This window comes from Podarcis muralis, chromosome 11 (assembly GCF_964188315.1).
Source record: "Podarcis muralis chromosome 11, rPodMur119.hap1.1, whole genome shotgun sequence".
NCBI lineage: Eukaryota > Metazoa > Chordata > Lepidosauria > Squamata > Lacertidae > Podarcis > Podarcis muralis.
Window position 1 is genome coordinate 58057331 of NC_135665.1, and position 14182 is coordinate 58071512.

A 14182-nucleotide genomic window follows, 5' to 3' on the forward strand; every position below is an offset into this window, starting at 1 on the left:
AAGTGATTGGGATACATAATTATGCTGATAAGAATGTGCCCGAGATTAATCTCTTAAGTAATTTAGCAGTGACATGCGGCGAGATTCTTGGAGAGAAGTCTAAACTGTTAGCAGTTTGTCAGACAGTTCAGACAGCGCCGGCTGAGAGGATTCGCATCTCTCCGAGATAAGTAGGGTCGTGCGAGTTCAGGGAATGGTTGCGAAGCGCCACAGAGCTATAGAAAGATGTTCTTCACTCTGTCCCTCGTGGGTCAAAGAGCTGGTTGGTAGACCTAAACCAATGCTGCTCACAGGTTTTCCACAAACATTTTAAGCTGCCTCCTTTTAATTCCAGATTCCCTTTTCCACAAACATATTCCCCACCTCCCGCTTTTCGTGCTACTTGTGAACATGACTGTCTTTCCATTTCCATCGCCCTCACTTTCACTTGTAGTGTCCATTTTTTATTGTTCTGTTTTCCCCCATTTCCAGTGGATTGTTTTTATAGGCCCTGCTGAGAAATGCAAGTAATTAAGTGGCACATAAATGTATTAAATAAATAGAAGTTTACAAAGCAGCCCAGTGGCTATGTGGCATTGTAGCATATACCGTACTTTACCATGTATAAGACGAGGTTATTTTATTTTTAAAAATTAGTTTAAAAATATGGGGTCGTCTTCTACACGGATAGTGCATAGGAGGGACGTGTGATTGGCTGCTCCCGCGAGCCTGAGATTGTCATCAGCTATTGGGCGTGTTATTGGTGGCTGCGGCAAGGGCTGGTGTTGATTGGCTGTTGGTGCATGAGTTGGGCGGGCGATTGGCGGCATCTGCCAGCAAGGGGACAGACGATAAGTGGATATTGCGACGTGTGCGAGTGGCAGAGCAGGTTATGCGAGTGAGCGATTTTTGGCAATCCCCCCTAATAAAAGCTCAACAAGTCTGGGCAATCCTCCCCCAAAAAGCTGAACAACAACTCTGGGCAATCTCTCCCCATTTTCTTAATTTGGAGTCCCCAAAAATAAGGGGCCTCTTATACATGGGAGCGTGTTATACATGGAAAAATACAATAAATTTTATGAAATAAAGTACAGCAGTGATTCCTGAGGGTGGGGGAACTGAGGCACGCACAGGCCAAGTGCCGTGGTTTGCACCTGTGGGTTGTGTTCCTCCAGTGTCTCCTTCAGCCCCTGCCCACCCCCCACCCAGGTGGCTAACACACAGTGGGGCTGCGGTTCTGGAACCCTTTTTCTCTGGGTCAAATTTTCAGAATAAAAAATTCCTCGTGCCACACCCATTTTCAACTGATAAATAAAAGTATTTAAAAATCATTTTATAAGCTGTGTGTCTTTATTATTATTTATTGCAATTGCTAAGAGTGAATTTCTGTTTATTTATTATCTGTTTATTATTTGCCGGTGTTTTGAGAGTTAATTTAATTGTGTAAATTGCCTTGAGTAGAAAGGCGGTATACAAATTAAAAGTGAAATGAAATAAAATGAAAAAAATTAGGACGCGGGTGACACTGTTGGTTAAACCACAGAGCCTAGGGCTTGCCGATCAGAAGGTCGGCGGTTCGAATCCCTGTGACGGGGTGAGCTCCTGTTGCTCGGTCCCTGCTCCTGCCAACCCAGCAGTTCAAAAGCACGTCAAAGTGCAAGTAGATAAATAGGCGGGAAGGTAAACGGCGTTTCTGTGCGCTGCTCTGGTTCGCCAGAAGTGGCTTAGTCATGCTGGCCACATGACCCAGAAGCTGTACGCTGGCTCCCTCGGCCAATAAAGCGAGATGAGCACCGCAACCCCAGAGTCGGCCACGACTGGACCTAATGGTCAGGGGTCCCTTTACCTTTACATAGTGTTGTGGTGCCATTCTCTCCATCATTGTGTGATCGGCTTGCCCAAGCTTTCATGTTGACCAACAGTGATTCTTCCTTTCCGGCTCCACCAGGTGGGCCATGATGGCGCCACACCAGAAAGCTCCTGGCTCTTGGAAGAAATAACCATCATTGTGCCCACCAAAGGTGTCATGTATACCTTTGTCTGCAAGTGCTGGCTGGCCAGAGACATGGGAGATGGACTTACCTCGCGGGTCTACAACATCCTGGATGCAGACTGTGTCAACGTTGGCCTGAAGGTCAGTCATATCACCTTGCCTTATACCTCCAACCGGCCATTTCTGAAGCAAATACAACTCTTTTTTCTGGGAGGGAACCAGTGGTTCTCAAATTCTCCTGCCTTTGCCTTTGAAAATTACTGGTGGCTTTGGCGGACCACCAAAGGAACTCTTTTTGTTCTGCAGAATTCTTTTTTTATTGTGAATTCATGATTATTTGTACCCATGATGGTATCAGGGCAGCTATATATGATCTTCTTTTCAACACTGTTCATGTCTGTGAAAGTTTCAGGGTAGGCATGCTGCATCATTTATAATAGGTGCCTGTCCTGTAACTTCCTGATGCTATAACTTTACACACCACTAATGTCCTGGGGTGTGTAAGTCCTGCTTTGGTTGTGCTATAGCACAGTAGTCCTCCTCCAGATTCCAATAATAAAGTAACATTAGGGAAATGTCATAATCCTGTGCTGCCAGCTGAGTCAAGGGAGAAGTCAGCCGACCAGCCGAATCTCAGATGAGTTTGTATATAAGGTTCAGTGCAGTCCTAAGGCCAGGAGGGTCTCAGTTCAAATAATGATGATGATGATGATGATGATGATGATAATAATAATAATAATAATAATAATAATAATAATAATAATAATAATAAATTTATACCCCGCCCATCTGGCTGGGTTTCTCCAGCCACTCTGGGCGGCTTCCAACAAAATATTAAAATACAATAATCTACTAAACATTAAAACCTTCCCTAAACAGGGCTGCCTTCAGATGTCTTCTAAAAGTCTGGTAGTTGTTTTTCTCTTTGACATCTGGTGGGAGGGCGTTCCACAGGGCAGGTGCCACTACCGAAAAGGCCCTCTGCCTGGTTCCCTGTAACTTGGCTTCTCGCAGCGAGGGAACAGCCAGAAGGCCCTCAGTGCTGGACCTCAGTGTCCGGGCAGAACGATGGGGGTGGAGACGCTCCTTCAGGTATACAGGACCGAGGCAGTTTAGGGGTCTAACGGGCAGCACCAACACTTTGAATTGTGCTCGGAAACGTACTGGGAGCCAGTGTAGGTCTTTCAAGACCGGTATCGGCTGCTCCCAGTCACCAGTCTAGCTGCCGCATTCTGGATTAGTTGTAGTTTCCGGGTCGCCTTCAAAGGTAGCCCCACATAGAGTGCATAGTCAGATGATCCGGGAGTCAAGAAAGCCAAGGGTCCATGGTCGCAAGAAGCAGCAAGGTCTGCCCAGGAACGACAAATGTTGTTTCCAGCAACCGACTGAGGCTGGAAACCCTGCTTAAAAAATCTGGAGCTAGCTGGTTCTCATCAGGAGCAAGAAGGCTGATCAGCAGCAGGTGGAGTCACTTCGCCGTCTGCTCCTTCAGGCTGTTGCTCAGCAGGTGAAGCTGACTCCTGGCCCATGACAGGAAACACCGCAGAACAACTAATGTGTAGAAGGTCCAGCATAGATACATCACTATTGTGTTTTTATTCTGTCAATAACATGTTGGAAAATGCACAGCAAAAAAAACCCACAGCACTTCTGGAGGTGCCCCAACACATATACAGCGGTACCTTGGGTTAAGTACTTAATTCGTTCCGGAGGTCCGTTCTTAACCTGAAACTGTTCTTAACCTGAAGCACCACTTTACCTAATGGGGCCTCCCGCTGCTGCCGTGCTGCCGGAGCACGATTTCTGTTCTCACCCTGAAGTAAAGTTCTTAACCTGAGGTACTATTTCTGGGTTAGCGGAGTCTGTAACCTGAAGCGTATGTAACCTGAAGCGTATGTAACCCGAGGTACCACTGTAATGACTTGTAGTTTAATAACTGTAGCCTTCCGTTTCGAATGTGATGGATCGTACTCTAAATTAAGGCATTATTGTGAAAATGAGGGCCATGCTATTAAAAACATGGGCTCTAGGTATGGGAGTGCTCAGAAGGGCTCCTTGAATTGGTCAATTTTTAGGGAAGAAGTTACCATGGCCAATGGCCATCGATGGACCTATCCCCCTAAACTGCTCAAGCTACAGACTATCTCTATATCACTTATGGCAAGGAGCTCCACCAATTAATTGTTCATTTTCGGGTGGGAAGGGAAGTGCAATAGGACAACCGATATCAAGACATTTCCCCTCTCTTTAATGTGGAATTGATTTCATTTCTTACTCTAATCCCTTCGTTTACCTGGAAGTTCCTTCTGCCCATAAAGCCAGCCTTGTTCCATGCATAGCCTAAGGAGCCAATGACACACACACACAGTCCATTCTATTTTTTACAATTGTGGCTTGGTCTTTGGTGGTTTTTATTACAGTAAGTATTTTTTTTAAAAAAAATAAATAAATATTATTTTAATTACAGAAATTAAAATCACAAGTCCTTCATCTCTTCCCAGATTCTCTATGAAGTGACCGTTGTGACTGGCGATGTCTCACACGCCGGTACGGATGCTGGTATTTTTATAGTGCTCTTTGGATCTAACGGGTGCTCTGAAGAGATGCAGCTGGAAAAAAACGGAGTCAGGTAAGCAGGATTTTGCCAAATTCCTTCTTCCAGAGCTCCCAGTCCATTCTTGAGCCCCTGGAGGGCCATTTGGTCTTTGTGGGTTCGTTGTGTTGGACTTGGTTTGAGAAAATGCCTAGTTTATCCCTGGGCAAATCATGATCTCTCATACAGCTGTCAATGGGACTTCCTGGTCCTGGTAGCTGTAGACTGAGGCCCCTGCCCTCTACTCCCTGCAATCTACTGCCAAAAACTGCTGCTCATATACATATATTCGATCAGCATTTCCTAAGCATCATTAGCAACAACAACCTCTCTGTATCTGCCTAATTTGTCTTAGAAAGGTGCTTCCACATTTTGCTTTCAAACTTTCTTTATACAGTGGTACCTCGCAAGACGAATGCCTCGCAAGACGGAAAACCCGCAAGACGAAAGGGTTTTTGGTTTTTTGAGCTGCTTCGCAAGACGATTTTCCCTATGGGATTGCTTCGCAAGACGGAAACGTCTTGCAAGTTTGTTTCCTTTTTCTTAACACCGTTAATACAGTTGCGACTTGACTTCGAGGAGCAACTCATAGCACGCGGTGTGGTAGCCTTTTTTGAGGTTTTTGAAGACTTTGGTGATTTTTGAAGCTTTTCCAAAACTTTTCTGAAACCGTGCTTTGCAAGATGAAAAAATCGCAAGACGAAAAAACTCGCGGAACGAATTAATTTCGTCTTGCGAGGCACCACTGTACATCTCTAATTGACTTTTTTGAAAAAATAAAATTAAAAGTCCAGGGTCCCTGCTTGCTCAGGGCCTGGTACATGTGTATCCTACTGTTGGTGGACCTGATCTCTCTATCTGATTTTCCCTATCAGAAACTCTAAACAATATAACAGGGAGTATAGGAAGTTCCCATTGAGCCGGTTGCTCCTCACTGACTTGCAATGGCTCTCCAGGGTCTCAGGCCTGCTTCCTAATGGAGATGGCAGTTTGCCAGGACTGGAAACGTGTTTTTCTCCTAACTGCTGTAAAAAAATTTAAAAAGCAAAAGCAAAAAAGGCAAGCTGAGATTTGGGTGGTTTTTCTGCAGTTCCATGGAATTGCAAAATGCACAGAGGCCTGGACACAATCCCAGAAAACTGCCATGCGAGGATAATTGGGACAGCAAATTGTAGCTACCCTAAGACTTGAAGCCTTTCTTTAAGTAATAACCCAAGGTGATTTATGCAACAGAAACAATTCAATACATAATAGAAATTTAATAAATAAAAAACAAGCACGTCTTTAAACTGTCCCAGATAATAAGGCAATTTAATTTACATTAGCTTTAAGCTGCAAAATTGCTCCTGGCCATGCAAAAATTGATAAGTGGACATGAGGGCAGGAACAGCCAATGAGTTCCTCCTGAGAGATGAGCCCATATCCAGGAGAGGGCACTGTGCCAGGCCATTTATCTGCTCTGTCTTCACCCCTTTTCCCTCTTGTTAGTGTTTGATTCAGATTTATGCCCCCGCGTGCATATAAATTAAGCGTTCTCAAAGAGCTCTCTTGCCATCTAGTTCATCTCTCCAGGGCAATAGCCTCTGTGTAATTTAATCTGTCCTGTGGAGCAACAGGGAGGTTAAGAATCCAACAAACAGTTATGAGCAGGATCTTTAAATGTGTTGCTTGCAGGAGCAGCGTGATAGCAGAACTGCTCATGCCTGAATGGGAACCTGGATCAAGCCGGTGGCCCAGCCAGCCCATTATTGTCTGTGCTAACTGGCAGTGGCTGTCCTGTGTCTCACCCAGAAAGAGGTCCACCATCTGTTGCAAGAACCTTCTACCTGGAAATGCCTGAGAATTAGCTAGGGACCTTCAGCCAGTGTGGTGTAGTGGCTAAGAGCAGTGGACTCGTAATCTGGTGAACTGGGTTCGCGTCCCCGCTCCTCCACAACCCTAACCTGTGGGGGCGGGGCGAGCTGGGCAGGACACTCTGTGGGACCTCCAAGGACTCTGTGTGCCTCCTCCCACTCAGCCGCCCTACAGCTGGGGGGGGGGGGGAGACAGCGGGTGGACCATTTGGGGCAGCACAGAGCCTGTGGGTGCCCAGGCCACCGCAGTGAGTGCCACCAGGCATTTTTTCACCCCCCTTAGTGGTGACACCCGGGGCGACCCGCATCCACTGCACCCCCCTTCCTCTGCCCCTGGCCCCAGGTGTCATTGGACTACAGTTCCCATCATCCCTGAACATTGGCTAAGTTGGCTGAGGATGGTGGAAGTTGTCGCCCAGTAACATCTGGGGCCCTAAGTTTGAAGAACACTGCTGTGGTCGCAGCCCACTCTGTGTCCATACAACCCTCCCTCAAGCAATTCCCCAAGCCTTATCAAACACCAGCCATCTTTGCTCACTTCCTGGAGAAGGGACAGGCATACACAGTAGGGCTGTGTCCTACTTTATAAAGTACAGTCCTCTGTCTGAAGAGCTGTCCAGTCCAAGTTTGTTTCAATGAACCATTGGAAGGGAAAGCAGGGGGCCTTAAGGACATCGGAAGAGAGCATGCTGGATCAGGCCGGACGTCTGCTGGAAGTCTGCAAGCAGGCCTTGAAGCTGCCAAGCAGACTGGACACACAGGTGATGCAGACCGCCTGATCCCAACTATAGTGAGATATGGTTTTCATTTAAATTTTAGGAAATTTCATTCATTAGCATATGTGAATTTCATGCTTGTGCGTTTATGTGATATGTAAACAGACACTCTCTTTAGTGCTACCTGGCACTTTCCCTGACTAAATGGACAAAAAGGAAAACACCAGACTGAAAAGAAGTCTTCCAAGTGGTCTTCCCTGTGCCAGGATTGATTTGACCCTTGTGGAAAGAGACGTCTTCTGCTTGGCAAAGTATTCTCTGGAATGGAGTTGCGCCAGGATACCATTTTGCCATGAATCTCACTTGTGACAAGCAGAGTCCACAAAGCAGACTCTTAAAGCAGCCATGGCCACTTAACGGGGGGACGGGCCAAATTCCATCCTCTGCCTCCCATCCGCCCCAAGGCCAATTTATGCAAGGCCCACCAAGTCAAAAGACAGAGCACCAGACCAGCATCCTTTCCTTCAATTGGCCAACCCTTCCCCAGGGAAGCCCACAAGTGGGGAATGAGTGCAACAGCACTCTCCCTGCAACCTGGAATATCCTACTCTTTCTTCCCACCTGCGGCCGGGGGCTCTTTCATGTATAAAGCTGACCTAATTCTGAGCCAATTTCTCATTCCTCCAGATTTGAGATCGGCCAAAAGGACACCTTCATCATGGAGATTCCTGACATTGCACCACTCAGGAAGATGAGGATACGGACGGATGGAGAAGGGTGTCGCCCAGATTGGTTTCTCGAACAGGTAGCAACAGAGTTCTTGAACTCCTCCACTGCTTGTGGTGATGGTCTATGTGCATTATTTTCATGGAGTGACTCCATTTTGGAGAAGGGACTTCGGTTTCTTCTCTAGATCTACCCGGAGTTACCTGTACCTAAGGCAAGTGCTTTATGTCAAAGCTACCATCTGTTGCGTGGCAAGGTCCCAAGCCCTCCCGGGAAGTGGAATAAAGTCACATGAAACAGTATTTTAGGTTAATGGGCTAAAAAGGCCACAACTTTGTTGGTTACAGAATGTGAGTGGTATTGGCTTAGGAATTGGAAACCACACCACTATATCTGACTCCTGCCCATCTGTAGGAGTCTTGGAAGGGTTAACCACTGGTAGGGGGAGCCCTGGTGATGCACATCAACTAGGAACTCCCCCAGGGTCACCGCTAGGGGTCGTCCATGGCCCTAGACCCCCGTCTGGGGCTTCGGACAGAGACCACGCCCCTCAGATTCCTTTAAAGGAATACCCTTGAAATAGGAGGGGTAGGTGATGGCCACTACCTCTCCTCACCTTCAACCTAATACTCCAATGCCTAACCTTACAAAGTTGTGGTGAATTGCTACGAGGTAGGCCGTTGCTCCTGCCAACCTAGCAGTTCAAAAGCACGTCAAAGTGCAAGTAGATAAATAGGTACCGCTCTGGCAGGAAGGTAAACGGCATTTCTGTGCGCTGCTCTGGTTTGCCAGAAGCGGCTTAGTCATGCTGACCACATGACCCGGAAGCTGTACAGCGGCTCCCTCGGCCAGTAAAGCGAGATGAGTGCCGCAACCCCCGAGTCGGCCACGACTGGACCTAATGGTCAGGGGTCCCCTTTACCTAGGCAAAAAACCAAATGTCCGATGCCAATTTGCCAAGTGGAAAAAATTCCTACCAGGCCCCTGTTAAATAACAGGTGACCAACCAAAGTCCATAGAAAGGTCAGGAGATAAAGAGCCTAACCTAAGGGGGGGGGCGGAGAACTGCCCAAGCAGGGAGAAAAGGAACATGTCCTTGGCCGTGGGCAGTTTAAATAGCCCATGCCATGCCCCTGGACCATCCGGATTGGACAGCCTTGGGTTGACGCGGCCGAGGACCAACCAATGGCGCAGGGGCAACCCATCTCCATGCACGTGGGAAGGGCTTGCTCCCAGCCCGCAATGTCATCTCCCCGGGAAGATGGGAAACAGTGTTCCCCAATACAGTTTCAGCACACTGTCAAACACCATAAACACTTCATTTCAAGTGTTTTGTTCCTTCTTTAGAGGGCTTCAATCTCTCATTATTTACATCCCAAGGTTTTCGAGGGATGGTAATAAGGAAAGTCTGCTTGGCAAGGTCGCATTTTTCATTAATGTTTCCTCCAGCCCTTCAACTTCTTATCTTGCTAGAAACGGAGACATGGGAGATCTGTAAGGAAAGCCAAGAGCAACCTATAATTTTACCCAAGCGGACTCTCTGCTGTTCGACTTTATTAGGAGAGCACATTGGCTTTGAGCCATTGCACCTGCAATACATTTCAAATCCTCTTTTGTGGTAGGAGGCCCCAAGGAGAAATTGTAGCTGCCATGGATGCTTTTGGAGAGAATGTTGCACATCCATGAGTGGGGGGTGGCTAAGCCTGGCTTGGATCCACGCGATTGTTGAAAGGGCCATTTCAGATATTTATTTTGCCAAAGCATCTTTTAAAATAATAGTTACAAAATGTATCACTCCCTCCCCTTTCTTTGGTGTGCCAAATATTTAAAATTCCCTTTGCTTCCATCTCTGCTTCCCACCCCCACCCCATATAATCGAGTCACACAGCTGTACGAAAAATTAAGATTCTTCATGTGGGATGCGTATGATATTTATTTGTCGCTTTTGATATTTGTATGTCTTCGTTCTGTGTCTTATGCTCATTGCAGCTAGATGAGCATAAATAGGGTTGCCGTATTTCTAGAGGTAAAAATTCAGACACAGACAAAAAAGTTGTTGAGCATTTTTGGGGTGATAACCCACTCACCCAGTTACTGCTGCCAAGCCCAATCCGTCCAACACCCCCCTCCAAAAAAACCCCCACATTTGCTAAAAATTGTAAAAATCCCCCTGGACCAAAGGAAAACATGTCTGATCTCCTTCGTGTCCAAAGCAAGACAGCAAAAGCAAAGGCTATGCACAAACAGAAATTCCCAGCATACTGTGCTGGAGTGTAAACAGGCATGTGACACACAGTAATCATGCCTGTTCCTTAAAGTGGAACGGAATATCCCAACATTTTGGGCACCCCAAAAGAGGACATGTTCGAGATTTCTCAGACTTATGGCAACCCTAGCATAAAAGAGATATAAGGGGAAAGAAAACACATGCTTCTAGAACTGCTACAAAGCCTTCCTCCCATGATCACGCTTTGCAGCCTTTCATAGGGAACCACGCTGAAAGCAAAGGGAATGACTGGGAGGCAGCAAGGATTTTAACTGGACAAAGGTGTGAGAGATGTGGAAGGTGATGGGGAAACCACACAGGGTTGGGCAATTTGGCAAAATTGATTCTGTAAGTTGAGGAGAAATGGTTTCGTGAAATCTCCCCGACCCGACTTTCTTCCTACAAATCCTTTTGGTGCTGGTTCAGCACGTTTACATGGGAGCTGGTTTGAGAGCCTTTGTGGTGTAGTGGTTAAGAGCGGTAGACTCATAATCTGGGGAACCGGGTTCGCGTCTCCACTCCTCCACATGCAGCTGCTGGGTGACCTTGGGCCAGTCACACTTCTTTGAAGTCTCTCAGCCCCACTCACCTCACAGAGTGTTGGTTGTGGGGGAGGAAGGGAAAGGAGAATGTTAGCCGCTGTGAGACTCCTTCGGGTAGTGATAAAGTAGGGTATCAAATCCAAACTGTTCTTCTCTTCTTCTTCTTCTTGGACTCACATGGCTTAACGTCTAATTAGACATGAATAGCATTGTACTGTTTATTTCTGATTTCCTCATACCCTCCACCCACTCAAATGGTCTGGGGTGCCTTTTTTAAAAAAAGTATATTTTTATTAATTTTCCAATATAAAATTATACAAAGCAAAACATCCAATTTATCACCAACGGTCTGGGGGGCCTTTTAAACCTTTGAATAAAGCATCTTTGGGGCTGTTATTTTTTTGCAAGGCAGTCTTACTGTTAAAAATAAATAAAGCCGGTCGTTGAAATCTAGCTGTGATTCCTGCATCGCAAGAGTTGGGACTAGGTGACCCTTTGGGTCAATTCCAACTTTACAGTTCTATGATTCTATTAAACTGCCCCGTGGGATGATTAAAAATAGGGCTGCATGGAATGGCGTGTGGTGACTTTATATTTTTAGTGAGTCTGCTTCAGTCCCTGCCTTTGCTTTGTGGGTGATATTTAGCACTGCACCTCTCAAATAAAACAGCTGCTGAAGCAATGAGCCACCCACTCTGTATTAAAAGTGCTTATCTGTAGATGCTCAGCGGCTCATGTGTACCAAAGGAGGCAGCCATTTTTATGATGGAAGCCATTTTCAAGTTCTCAAAGATCACCCCAGAACCAGCGAGGTCTCTCTGAACTGGTGCAGAACTTGGCAGATGCCCAACCATGCGAAGAAGAAGAGTTTGGATTTGATATCCTGCTTTATCACTACCCGAAGGAGTCTCAAAGAGGCTAACAATCTCCTTTCCCTTCCTCCCCCACAATAAACACTCTGTGAGGTGAGCGAGGCTGAGAGGCTGAGAAGTGTGACTAGCCCAAGGTCACCCAGTAGCTGCATGTGGAGGAGTGGGGATGCGAACCTGGTTCACCAGATCACGAGACTACCACTCTTAACCACTACACCACACTGGCCAACTCCCAATGGGGGACTAGGAAGTAACTGCTGCCTGCAAACCTGTGCTCTCCAAGTTGGAGAGCTGGAGCTACATCCTTTACTTAATTGGACTACTGCAATGCGCTCTATGTGGGGCTACCTTTGAAGGCGACCCAGAAACTGCAACTAATCCAGAATGCGGCAGCTAGACTGGTGACTGGGAGTGGCCGCCGAGACCATATTACACTGGTCCTGAAAGACCTACATTGGCTCCCAGTACGTTTCCGAGCACAATTCAAAGTGTTGGTCTGACCCTTAAAGCCCTAAACGGCCTCTGTTCAGTATATCCGAAGGAGCGTCTCTACTCCCATCGTTCTGCCCGGACACTGAGGTCCAGCACTGAGGACCTTCTGGTGGTTCCCTTGCTGCAAGAAGTGAGGTTACAGGGAACCAGGCAGAGGGCCTTCTCAGTAGTGGCGCCCGCCCTGTGGAACGACCTCCCATCAGATGTCAAGGAAATAAACAACTATCTGACTTTTAGAAGACATCTGAAGGCAGTCCTGTTTAGGGAAGTTTTTAATGTTTGACATTTTGTTGTGCTTTTAATTTTCTGTTGGGGGGCCACCCAGAGTGGGCGGGATATAAATAATAAATTATTATTATTATTATTATTATTATTATTATTATTATTATTATATACCTTGCTCTCTTCCTCTATCTAGACCAGCCTTTCTCAACCTGTGGGTCCTCAGTTGTTGTTGAACTACAACTCCCATCACCCCTAGCTAGCAAGGCCAGAGCTCTGGCATGATGGGAGTTGTAGTCCAACAACATCTGGGGACCCACATGTTGAGAACCACTGATCTAGACCAGCCCTCTTCAACCTGGTCTTCTCCAGATGTTGTTGAACCTCAGCTTCCATCAGCTCCAGCCAGCATGCCAACTGATGGGAGTTGTAGCCCAACAACATTTTAGAGGGCAACAGGTTGGGGGAGGCTGTGTTTCGGTGGGCTAGGATCAGAGGGAGAGGGCAAGTGAATGGGAAGGACTAAAGAGTGGTGAGGGAGGAGGGAAGCTACTCAGAAAGGAGCCCCTTAAGAGCATCTTGCTCTAGGACCTGCCCCCCAACCTACAGTCAGAACTCCACCAACACAGGATTCATGGAAATAGAGGAAGCTTCCTTATACCATTGGTCCATCTAGCTCAGCATTTTCAGTATCCAGGGAGTTTTGCCTAGCCTTACCTGGAGATTCTGGGATTGAACCTGAGACATGCTGTATGCAAAACACATGCTCTCCAACAGAGCTATCGCCCTTCCCCAAACTCAGTTATGAGCTGAGCCACAGGGGTGGCTGAGTAAGACACCCAATAAAGCCACTTCCGCCTTAAGAAGAAGGTGGGGTTTCAGGCTTCACAGCCCCACCACGTGCGTGGGGGGTGGGAGGCCAGGCCTGCGTGATTGGGGGGGATTCCCGACTGTGTCACACCCTAACCAGCCAATCAGGTTGGTCTGGGGGCATGGCCTGCCCTATAAAGGACGGGCGCAGCTGGGGATCTCTCTCTTTGTCCGCTCGTCAGCTGTTCCTGCTTTTCCCACCCTCCCGCCCTATAAGGTTTTCGTTCCTTGAACTTGCTATGGACCTCAGTTGGTCGCCGTTGAGGGGCCTGGTAGGAATTTTTCCACTTGGCAAATAGGCACCAGCCACTTGGTTTTTGCCTACCTTGTGGCAAATCGTCACAACTTTCTGGGTATTGGTGGTTAAGTATTGGTATAGTTCTGTAGATGGAAGAGGGGAGGTAGCGCCATCACCTGCCCCGCATATTGAAGGGTAGTCAGTTAAAGGATTCTGGGGGGCATGGCCCTGTCCGAAGCCTAGGGAGGTGAGGGCCTAAGGCATGCCCCCTACCGGTGACCCTGGGGGAGCCCCTAGTTGATGTGCATCAGCAGGACTCCCCCTACTTGTGGTTAACCCTTCCTGGACTTCAAGCGGACGGGCTGGAGTCAGATTGGCTTTGAGAAGCCAATACCGCTCATCACCTGTAACCAATAAAGTCGTGGCCTTTTTTTAGCCCATTAACCTTAATAATTGTGTCATGTGTCATTATTTCCACCTGGGGGGGCGGGTCGGGAACACGCAATTACAGGTCCGTGTTGGAAACAGAATAAGCTATCCGATATATTTATACGTTCCAGAGCAAATTAAGCTGATCGTTGTACATTGGCATGCTATGCAACATTTATAGAGGTTGCAGGAGAATTCCGTCCTTCGCACTGTGGAATTTGGTGCTGAATGTAGATTTCTTCCGCTGCTTCTCTTTCCAGCACATGCAGGGCACTCTCACCTCCCTCCAAAGCACTGATGAGTAACACACTCGCAAATGAATCTTTGTAGGTTTCAAACGGGGTGTCAGGCTGGTGTGAGGACGAATCTGAGCTCCCTTGAATTTCTGTCG

At 47.2% G+C, this 14182-nt stretch overlaps 1 protein-coding gene across 1 annotated transcript in view; it reads left to right on the plus strand.

Annotated features, from left to right (window-relative positions):
- Positions 1 to 14182, plus strand: part of LOXHD1 (lipoxygenase homology PLAT domains 1) — a 184802-nt gene that overhangs the window by 152438 nt on the left and 18182 nt on the right. Inside the window, exons 33-35 of the mRNA XM_028749019.2 lie at positions 1928 to 2113; positions 4474 to 4601; positions 7822 to 7939. Of these exons, the coding sequence (XP_028604852.2) occupies positions 1928 to 2113; positions 4474 to 4601; positions 7822 to 7939 (432 nt within the window). The remainder of the gene's footprint in view (positions 1 to 1927; positions 2114 to 4473; positions 4602 to 7821; positions 7940 to 14182) is intronic.